The following is an 11,985-nucleotide window of genomic DNA, read 5'->3' as shown; positions in this document are numbered from 1 at the left end:
GACAGGATGGAAATGTTTTATCTAGACATGTAAACACAAATTTCGTAAAGAGATTTTATGCCTAAAAAATAAGAAAAAAAGAAAAAGAGAGTCTGTTAGGTTGAAAACCCAAAAGGGAGGCCTAAGCAAAAATTAGGATAAGAATAAAAAGCATGTTAGGTGGAAAACCGCAAAGGGTAGCCTAAGCAGAAATTAAGGCAAATATATAAAATAAAAAAATGCATTTTTTCTCACAAGTTTACCATATCAGGGGCAAATCAAGATCCTCCATGCGCTTGTGCACGTAGTAGAAACCATAAAAGTTGCAAGAAATATGGGGAGGAAATGGGAAGTTCTCAGAAGAGTCATGTTAGCATGGTGTTATGGGCTAGTTACTCAACTGTCGCGGAAGATTGGTGGATGGGTTAGCAATTACTTTATACTGGGGCAAAAGATTTTGCAAAAATGTTGTAACTTGTAGCATATATGCTCTCAAACCTTCCCATGTGCAACCTTTTGAATATCAATAGAAGAAAGTTCTTTCATCTCCCTATTTACCTTTGTGCATGCATGTTTCCTTAGATAAATCTCAAGTCATATAAATATAATACTCGAACTTCATGATCAAATAACTTTTATGGTAATCTATTTCATCAAGTGATTCATGATAATGAAACTCATCGAAACTTAACCCCAATGCATATGTCATTAGAGAAGTGAATGCTACATCTCCAATTGACGAAAAAAAAGAGGTCACCCAAAATGGATCCGTTAATTTATGAAGAGGAGGAATGAAAGGGTGACAGATTCTGATTGGATTTGTTGTTGTCCACCGATGAAGCGTTATGGTTTCCTGTCAATCAAACTTCAAAATGATAATTAAGTCATTCACATATTTGTAATCCATTATTCATGCATCATCATGAACATCTTTGCATTACTCATGCATCATTAGCATCTATACTATCATATACATTTGCACTAGAAGTTTTGACTCGAAAATATCCTTCTAAGTTTTGACTCAGAGTCCCTTGTTATTCGTGTCTTCCCGTGATTCCACTTGCACCCAGACCCCTCAACGGTCGTGTGGTCGTGCTTTGACCCCTCAGTGGTCTCTTTTATCCTTTTGCACCCCGACCCTCAGCGGTCGTGTGGTCGTGCTTTGACCCCTCAATAGTCTTCTTTATCCTTTTGTACCCCGACCCCTCAGCGGTCGTGTGATCGTGCTTTGACCCCTCAGCGGTCTCTTTTATCCTTTTGCACCTCAACCTCTCAGTGGTCACATGATCGTGCTTTGACCCCTTAGTGGTCTTCTTTATCCTTTTACACGCCAACCCCTTAGCGGTCGTGTGATTGTGCTTCGACCCCTTAGTGGTCTCTTTTATCCTTTTGCACTCCGACCCCTCAGCGACTGCATGATCGTACTTTGACCCCTCAGTGGTCTTCTTTATCCTTTTGCACCCCCGACCCCTCATCGGTCGCATGATCGTGCTTCGACCCCTCAATGGTCTTCTTTATCCATTTTCACCCCGACCCCTCAGCGGTCGCATGATTGTGCTTCGACCCCTTAATGGTCTCTTTTATCCTTTTCCACCCCGACCCCTCAGCAGTCGCGTGGGCGTGCTTTGACCCCTCCCTAGTCTCTTCTATCCTTTTGCACCTCGAACCCTCAGCGGTCGCGTGATTGTGTTTTGACCCCTCAATGGTCTGTTTTGGTCTACCTGTGGACTCGTTAGCTCTTTATCCACTAACCTCGAGCTCAAGCTGTGTGCTTGAACTTAAGGCTTTTTCCTCCATGTGTTATTCCCTAGTCAAAATTTGGTCTTTTTTATTTTACTTCCTTCTCATCATGATAACTTTAGCAACATTTGTCGCTTCTATTATCTAATGAAAAGCAAGTAAATAGGGGCAATTGTAAACACCTAATTTTAACTGGGGTAATTTAATTGATAAGAAAAATTACTTTTGAAGTGAAGGTAAGGCGGGAAAATTTTTTGAAAGCGAGTTGGGCCTATTTGGCCCAACCATAAACCCTAATCTCCACCCCCTTATTTAAGCCTAACTTAGAAACTGGAGAAACCTAACTAGAAAATTGAGAAAGGTGACAGAAACCAATTTTTCAAAAAAAAAAAAAACAGAGAAAGAAAGAGAATAGTCACAAAGAATGAAGTTCTCCCCTAACCTTCATCATCTCCAAGCTTTCTTCTAGGTTCATTCACTACCCTTTTTTTTCCTTCTTCTTCAATGTATGTATTTTTATCATTGTATTTTTTTTGTGCCGGATGTTTGAGGAAGGGGCTAGTGGACGGTGTCGGCTCCGCCTTTAGCCACTGTCGTAGCCCCGCCGCGGCGAGGGAAGGACTGGACAACAACCATGGAGGGCTGTTAGTTCCAGCCGCGCCCAAAAGGGCTTGACCACCCTGTCTAGTGGCGGTTCTTGCGACTGGCTGTGTCGTCGCCGCCCTGGATGGGTGGTGGTGCACCACCGCGGCTAGCAGCCAAGCAGTGGGATCCGTTGTCCCCTCCAGTCACCAACCTCATATGTTGTCCCTAATTTAATTTAACCCTAAACCCTCAATTTAATTTAACCCTAAATCCTCAATTTAATTTAACCATAAACCCTCAATTTAATTTAACCCTAAATTCCCAAATTGATTTTAAAAAAACCTAAATTCCTAAATTGATTTCCCCTAACCCTAAATCTCCAAATCGAATTATCCCAATCCTATATGATATGTGAATTTCCTTTATCTTCCTTTATTATTCTTTTTTTATTCTATTTGCACATTTCATTCCTGTTTTCATTAGTGTGTATGTTTTTTTACTGTCTTATTTGTTATCTTTGTTTTTTTTTTGCTTTTGCTTTTATTTATTTATTTATCCTATACTTGCATGTGTGTATATATATATATAAATAAATAAAAGGATATGGTGAATAATAAATTTTTAAAGTAATATGAGGCAACTCACTATAGGCCTAGTGTTTTGTTGTGTTACCTTATGTTGTAAATTCATTACAATTAATTTTTTTAAAGCAATACGAGGTATCTCACTATAGAGCTAGTGTCTTGTCGCGTTATCTTATGTTGTTAATTCATTTCAATTAAATTTTAAAGTAATATGAGGTAACTCACTATAGGCCTATTGTCTTGTCGCATTACCTACTTTATGTTGTAAATTCATTTCAATAAAATTTTAAAAGCAATGTGAGGTAAGCCATTATAGACCTAGTGTCTTGTCGCGTTACCTTATTCTGTAAGTTCACTTCAATTAATTTTTAAAAAACAATGTGAGATAATCCACTATAGACCTAATGTCTTGTCGTGTTACATCATGTTGTAATTCTCTTTGAACATATCTTAAAGCAATGTGAGGCAACTCACTATAGACACAATGTCTTGTCGTGTTACCTTATGTTGTAAATTCATTTCAATTAATTTTAAAAAAAGCAATGTGAGGTAACTCACTATAGACTTAGTGTACAATCACGTTACCTCATATTGTAAATTCTCTTTAAACACATTTTAAAGCAATGTGAGGCAACTCACTATAGGCCTAGTGTCTTGTCGCATTACCTTATGTTGTAAATACATTTTAAATAATTTTTCAAAACAATGTGAGGTAGCCCACTATAGGCCTAGCGCCTTGTCGCGCTACTTTATGTTGTGAATTTCATAATAAAATGAAAAAAATAAAAATATACCACTAATCAAACTTATTTTCAAAAGAACTATGTAACCTTGAATTCTCTATTGCAGCTTGAGATATGCAAGAACAGATTTCCTTGTCAAGCATACAAAGTAAAAAAACTTTTTCTTTGTCTTTCTTTCTATGTAATAATATGAAGATAAAATTAATATGTTAAACGAATATCCACACTATTAATCTAGGTATTGTTTTTTTAAGGGGCGGTATGAGGTGCCTAACACATTCCTTATCCGTAACCAACTTCCGAACTCAATTTCTATTTTTGAGCAAATCAATCGTATTTTTCAAAATTTGGTTTTTCATGTTTTCCCTATAAAAAACATCGATGACGACTCCATTGCATTTTTTTGCACATTTCCGGTCGCGCCCACGAATGTGGGGTAGCGACAAATGATAACTAGAATATGAGGTCTAATATAAAAAGTTGAAGATAATATTTTCGAGATATACTGAAAATATGACAAACATTAATAATTCACCAACTCTTTATGAAAGAGATGACAGTGAGATGAGAAAATCAATGGAGAAAGTATTTGTAAGGAACACAATGGAGAGCAAGTAAGAGGATTGATATACAATATAATGTGAAACTAGTATTCCTAGTGAGAGACTAAAGAAAATTTGTATTTCATCCTTCTTAGGTATGTTTAATTATTATCATCTTAGATACACATTAATATTGTTCACTTCTTAATTTGATGAATTGTTTACACATTAAAATTAATGTTGTCTTCTATTTTTGCTCTATTTATCCATTGCCTCTTTCTATAAGAATCCATTTTTCATCCGAAGGAAAATTGGTTTTAAATTTTCGAATGTTACTCTTAGAAAGATTTGTATGAAGACATATGTTTGTAGAGACAATCAATAAAATCTTGACAACACGTTAAAAATAATTTAGTTATAAATGATGGCACCAAAAACATAAATACACTTATTTCCAAATATGATTTGTTATATATGTCTCTATACAGGTTTTTCTTTATTACTTAGATAGGAGGGGAACACACTGTTGACCCACTAGTTTGTGTCACTCCATATGTTAGGAGACATGATTAATCAGAAAATATTTAATAATTACAGTTTTAACTAAATAATTTTTTCAACCGATGAGAATTGGTAGTACATAGAGTGATACAAAAAATAGGACAACAAATATGCACCGAGATAGGAGGCATATTGGAATTCCAACTAATTTGTCTCTAAACATTAATTATTATAGAAATTGAGTTTTAGACAAGTTTTGAAGAATGATCAACCTACTATAACATTAAACATTTTGCTCTTCTCTTTGGGGCGAAATTATATTCTAGCTTCAATTTCATAGTGAAAAGTAGAATACACTTGCTATGTGCAAGCTTGGTTGATTTATAGAAGTTATTTGGAAGCCTTTGATGGTATTAATTATTTTTGTGAGGTTGGAACTAGTGATATGATGACCAAATTTTCACCTCTACTTTGGTAGCTTTTCGGGTTAACCTTGATGATATATTGGTTGGGTAATGAAACACTTACCATTTTAGAACTAGTAATTTGATAACACATTTTCTAGGATAATAGATATATATTCTGTTGTAACTTTTCTCCGTATTTAATTAGTAATTGTATATTGATGTATTCTTGGACAAGTTTTATCTGGATTAAATATGTATACAATAAGTGTATCGTTTGTTATAATTGGTTGAACGTATATATTTAAATTAAAATTTTAATAATCAAATATTTTTCTAAGTAAGAAGTGATATATGGAGTAACAAACTTTTGGGACAAACATATCTACTCCTTATCTATAAGGCTTATCTAATGAGTGTTGTATAAACTTATTGAATTTTTAGATCTAATTTATCATGATTTATGCTAGAATTGCAAAACAACAATACTTAAAATTGTCTTTCAATATTGCTTTCACACGCAGATTATGTAAGCACAATAGAATATATAATTAGATTCAATAACATTGTAGAAATATTTAACAATATTCACTCAAATAAATATAGAAATTGAAAATTAAACAAGGCTCACTCAAACTGTAAACAAGGCTCACTCAAACAATGAAAAAATAGTTTATTTTTGTTTTATTATTAATTAAAATTAAACAAGTTCACTCAAACAAGAAAAAAATAGTTTATTTTTATTTTATTATTAATTAAAATTAAAGACTTTAATTTTATATTATAAAATTTATTAAATATTTTTAGTATAATTTCAATTAATATTATTTTGATATCCAAAATAGAGTAAAGTATGTCAATTGTATTTAAAACTAAAAGTGGAGAGAAAAATGAATAACACTTTTGACATTTATGGTAAAACCACTATTTCTCCCAACTTTCTCACCAACTTTGGAAAATAATTTACGGTGGGTCTCACATATTAGTATTTGAGAAAAAATTACATCAGTCAATAATATAAATTTTTTAAATATTATTACTGTATTATTCATTATATATACTTAAATATATCATTAATTCTTCAAAAAAATAATCCAAATAATATATTAACCATGTTTAAATTTTTACACTAATGATGCATAAACATTCTTAATATTTTCTTCAAAGTTAATGATGAGGATGAAAATCATCACCTACAAAATACAAAATATGTAGAAACAAATATTTAAAAATAGTGTAAAATATATACACTAACCGTGTAAAAATTTATGCATATACATCTCATCATCTACCATTTATTTGGATTAAATTTTTTGAAAAATTAATAATAATTAATTATCAATGATGGATGATGCAATAATAGTGTATAAAACTCATACACTGTGCATACATGTTTTTCTCATTTAAAAAAGCAAGAGACCAAGATCAAAAAATACCCAAATGTAGGGATGGAGATTATTTTTTATCATTTTTTATAATCTTATATCAACCCAAATTACTTTTTAAAGTTATCTTAATCACTACCCTAAGAACGACAAATACTTGAACAATTCAGAAAGTAAAATCAACATTAAAATCAGTATATAATAAATTAAGAGAAAACATTTTTAGATTTCCAATATTGATTTTCTAATTTTAGGCAGTTTACTTGAACTTAACAAAGGCTTTATGCTGAAAGTAGCTCCTCATCTATTCAGCTTCAACGTCACTGCGTTTGAAGAAATGTGGGTAAATAATGTTGGGACTTGTAACCCTTCTCAAAGGGGTTTGAAGGCTTGGAACATTCTCGGAGTTGAAGAAGAACTTTGAGAAATCTCCAATGCACGTGTGTATATTGCTTTTGAGTGTTGGAAGAGGGTTGTCATCATAATATGGTTAGTTTACCTATTTATATTGCTGGTAGTGTGATAACATGATCTCATTATTTTTAGCATATGAGTTTGATAACAATGTTGTGGATTTTGATTACCTTTGTCGTGTGGGTAATGTGAACTTGTTCTTTACTCAGGTATTGTGGCCTTACCTTTCATGTGAATGATGATTTTCATGGTATCAGGTGATTATTTCTCTTTATCTTGTCGATGTCTTCATTTCCCTTACCTCTATCATGTGGATAATGCGAACTTGTTCTTTACTCAAGCATCATGGCCTTACCTTTCATGTGAATGATGATTTTCATGGTAGCACGTGATTACTTCTCTTTGTCTTGTCGATATCTTCATTTTCCTTAGATTGGTCAGCCTTTCTTACGATCAACTATTGTGTAAAACCAGATCTTGTTTAATCAGTTATTACTTATTAGCTACATTCCTAGTGATAGCCGGATGTTAACGTATCTTGACAATGGGATGAAGCACTAACAATTGAATTATGTCAATGGGTGGTACACAAATATTGAATAAGTAAAAAACCAAATATGTCCATTCTGCAGTGTACTTTTTATTTTGTTTGATTAAAAAATTGAAATTAAATATTTTAATTGAAACCTTTAATAATTTAACACTTTATTAACCAAACCTATAATATCTCACTAAGTGACCATACAAAAATCGAACCACATATATTTTCCCAAATTAATTATGTTAGCATCTGTTTGGCAACATAATTTTAAGCATATTTTAGGATGTAAGGTTAATTAATTTCTGGCATGGAAAGCTAAAAATATAGTTAAAAATCCCACTATTCTTTTCATCCGTCAGATGCCCAAGATTATTTTGGATTCTTTAATCCTCAACAAAATATAAATAAACCATTTTCTTGTTGTCAAACTTAAAAAATATTCCATTGACCAAACACTCCTATGTGTATATAAAAGATAGAGGTCAAACCACATGTTATATGGAAATAAACTTTTCTCCAATACTTTCGACTCTTCAGTACTAAAATGTAATAATGAAATATTTTTATATGTATTTTATTTATTTAATTAAAAAAATCTAAATCCTTAAATTTTTATGGATATTATATGTCATAATCTAAATTTATTATTAGACTGTTTAGTATTGGAGTGGTGAAGCATAACCCTATCATATGACATATATCTATTACTACCTTTCGTTTTCTTGTAAATTGTTGTGCACTATAATGATGTAAAGCACTAAGAAGAAGAAGGAAAAGGTCCACCATGTTTGGCTCGGTCTCATCCTCTATACTAGGTTATACAACTCAGCACGTAAAGTAGCCTTCCAAACGAGCTATAATTAAGTTCCCGAATATGAATTAGGATTATTAACGTGCAAGGGTTGATTAACATGCAAAGACATGAGTATAGAAAAAAGACGGTAATGCACATGATACTTATTTAGCGGGATATGAGAATATTAGATGTATACAATCTTATTTTCGTAGATGAAAGGGTAGAGTGATTTAAACTCATAACTTATAGATTAAAGGTCAAACAATCTTATTCCTAGGAGTGTCAACCTTTATACGTGAGCTTATCACATGCAATATCATCAAATTGTGATGGTGATTTGCTTTGTTTTTATGTATAAATAAATCATAATGATAACTTAAACGTTAGATTTTTTTATAAGACACTGGACCAAGTAGATATTATCCTCGCAAATATTATTCAAACATTTAAATTGTGTGGACTATTATATACGTTTTGTGATAGAACCATTACCTTTTTTTAGGAGACCATGTGATGGTCCTATGTTTTTTTTTAACAATATCCCTATTGTATAGATAATAAATGATATATTAAATTAACCTTGTACATAAAAAATATAAGAATAGAGTTTTGGTGTATGCGGATGAAAACTAGCACACCGGTCGACTACAATAAATATATCTAAGGATGGAAACAGGCTAGACCGCCTATTAGGGGTTTATTATTTGGCCTATAATAAGCTAGGCCATACCAAGCTTTTTTCGTAAACAGGTCAGACTCAGGCTTTTTGAAAAATCTATTTAGTTTAACATGTCAAGCTTTAGGCCATCCAAATGGCATATTAAACCTAACAGACCGACCTATTTAGTTATATTATGTAATAATGTTCATATTTTATAATTTTAATATATAAGTAATGTTATTATATATGTAATTTTAATATAAAAATGTATACAAAAATATAATTTAATTGTTAGGGTTATAAAAATCTATTTAAAAGTATGCATATTAGTTATTTAAATATAGACATAATCACTCATTTCAATATAATATAATATAATATAAAAGACATTTAAATATGCTAACATGTCAGACCAGACTTTTATAGGCTTTGCAAAAAAATTTAAACAGACTAACAGGTTAGACTCAGACTCCTATATGATATACAAGCTCGACCTGTTTAAGACAAAGTCTAGTCTGGCCTAGCCAGTTTCCACCCTTAAATATACCTATGTTTTTAAACATCCTCTCCATTATAGGTGAGAGAATTATGAGTTTATTCTTAGTTTTAAGGATAAAAATATAATTACAAATGTAAATATAAAAATATAACTGTTATTTTATTTCGTTTTTTGCTTTATTGAGTCTCGCTCCCTGTTTTTACTCAAGTTGGTCCCCCTTGACCAAACTCTATATCTAATTCTTTGAATCCATCATACCCCTCATGAATAGTCGAAACCTGATGCAAATTAAGATTAGTGTGATTTATACTTTAATTAGAAGAAAATTGTGGCCAATTCTCCTTGAAGCAAGTAGAATCTAATATAGAGAATTTATTATAAGGTGCAAGATGTACAAGGATCTCTATCTCAAGAAAATCCTGTCCCCATACACCAAGCCAATAAAATTTCATAGAATAGCATACAAATATTAATCTATGTTATTATAAATTTTATTTTTAATCAAATAAAATTTTCTGATTTAATGGGGACACCAAATTGAACACCCAATGGAACAAGTGATCCCATCGTGCAAGATGAATGATTTTTGTGTGTTGCTGACTAGTATGATTAGTTAAGTTGTGATGGAAATCAAGAATTTTAAAGAGAGTCAACAATGCAAAACTGGTATAAATTGCGTCTCCATTGGAGCCAATTCATAAGTTTATCGGCTTCAAGAAGAACTAGACTTAGATTTATTAATGTATATTTAAAGGTAAAAATGTAATTCAGTGTAAATTAAAGGGATAAAAATGTCTTTATATTTTGGTTTTCACATGTATTTTCACTTCAATGTCCTCTTAATTACCATAGAGGAGTCTGGCTTAAATTATGAATTATTATATATGTTACTGAATAATTATATTAATCTGGATCCAGTCATAGTTAGTTTTTTGGGATCAATCATTCAAATGAAAAATTTATTCAATTTGGAAAGTTGAATTATATATCATTTCCACAAACAATAAAACTTAATTATTTAGGATTCATGTCTCAAGACCAATGAGGTTTATAACATTATAAACTAGTAAAAACAAAGAACTCATAAATATGGTAGCAGAAAGAGAACCATTATTCAGTGTGGAAAATACACCCTCATGGAGTAACACGATTAGAACAACAATATTGAAATTGATCTGCAAGAACAATAAACTGATAAAACATTAAAAAGAGAGAGACAAACAAAACTGAATTTTGATGAAAAAAAGAAAGGAACATGGACCTCATGAGTTCTTGTTTTTATGACAATATGCATACACCATAACTGTAAACTGAATATAACTAAATCTACTATTATTTTTTCCTAATATAACACGATTCCCTTATAAAACATATTTTCATGGCATAAATTATAATTACCTACCATTCATTCTTAATAAGTATCATTGGAGAAAGCATTGACACTAGTTAGATCATGGAAACTAAAATCATTACCCACCACCAATCCATCAAAAACCTCCATGCTAGGCCTAGAATTACCCAAAATTGGATGAAAACTATTACTCTTCATATAATCAAACGAGTAACCACCACCATGCTGTTCTTGGAACAATTCTTGCTGAGGCTGTACTTGCTGATCCAGCAAAGGAAACTGCACGGCGGCGGCGGCGGCCGAAGCAGCTACTTGATGAACTTGGTTAACATCACTTATGGTATAAATTTGTTGCATTACTCTAGATGTTGTGTTAGGTTGATTCTTCTGCCTGCTACTACCATTTTTGAAATTTAAGGTAATAGGTCCCTTATGGATACTAAGTGAAGACATGGTTGTGTTAGGGCACCCTGTGAATTGTTGCACTAATGCCCTAAAGTTGGTGGTATTTGCATTGAGGAGTGTGATTGGGGTTCTCTTAGAAGCTCTAGACCTTCTTCTAATTGGTTTTGACACATTATTATTGTTACCCTTTGGAGTATTCAATTGGGTGTTTGGTGCATCAGAAAATCCTTCTTTGGATGGTACCATAGTACCATCTTGCATGAGAGGTTGTTGCTGATAGAATTGCATCAAGTATTGGTCGGTGGTAGCAGTCATGGTATCACTTCTCATGGGTTTGGTGGAAGTAGTAGGTGCTCAAAGGTGAGGGTTGGTGATCATTCCTCACACTCTATGATATATAGTCCTTTATTGAAGGGAAAAAATGAACTAGGTTTGATTCTATTATCTAAATGGATCACATATCCCAACAATTTGATATCCTATCATGTCATAATCTAATAAAAAATATCACTTAATTAAGAAAAAATAATAAAATAGAAAATAATTTAACTTTTTATTACTTGATGGAATATGATTGGTTTGGTATAGGGTACATATATTTTTTTTAAATATCAAAACATTTTTCCCATTATCGATCTATACATAGGTATTTTTTAAATAAGAAATTATTTTGTTATCTTAATATATGAGTTCAAAATTTGATTATTACAAAATCATTTTCATCTATGTCAAACAGTTTCTTATATAGTAATTATTAGTTAGAAAACCCAATTTAAAGGACAAAAGTCTTAACAACACAATAAGATGATTTGTCTCAAGAAAATTTTGTTTTCATATTTTTAGCTAATCAAATTT

At 31.8% G+C, this 11,985-nt stretch overlaps 1 protein-coding gene across 1 annotated transcript; it reads right to left on the bottom strand.

The window, feature by feature from the left end:
* On the bottom strand, positions 10,539–11,516 carry LOC109334047. Its single transcript, XM_019569621.1, has one exon. It carries the CDS (start codon positions 11,458–11,460, stop codon positions 10,786–10,788), a length of 675 nt encoding a protein of 224 aa, XP_019425166.1. The 5' UTR covers positions 11,461–11,516; the 3' UTR covers positions 10,539–10,785.

Source organism: Lupinus angustifolius, chromosome LG19 (genome assembly GCF_001865875.1).
Source record: "Lupinus angustifolius cultivar Tanjil chromosome LG19, LupAngTanjil_v1.0, whole genome shotgun sequence".
In the NCBI taxonomy this organism is placed as follows: domain Eukaryota; kingdom Viridiplantae; phylum Streptophyta; class Magnoliopsida; order Fabales; family Fabaceae; genus Lupinus; species Lupinus angustifolius.
This window is presented reverse-complemented; position numbering and strand designations above follow the sequence as displayed.

Bases quoted from the DNA above. Each gene is read 5' to 3' on its own strand.
- LOC109334047 (XM_019569621.1), bottom strand. From the start codon at position 11,460: ATGAGAAGTGATACCATGACTGCTACCACCGACCAATACTTGATGCAA.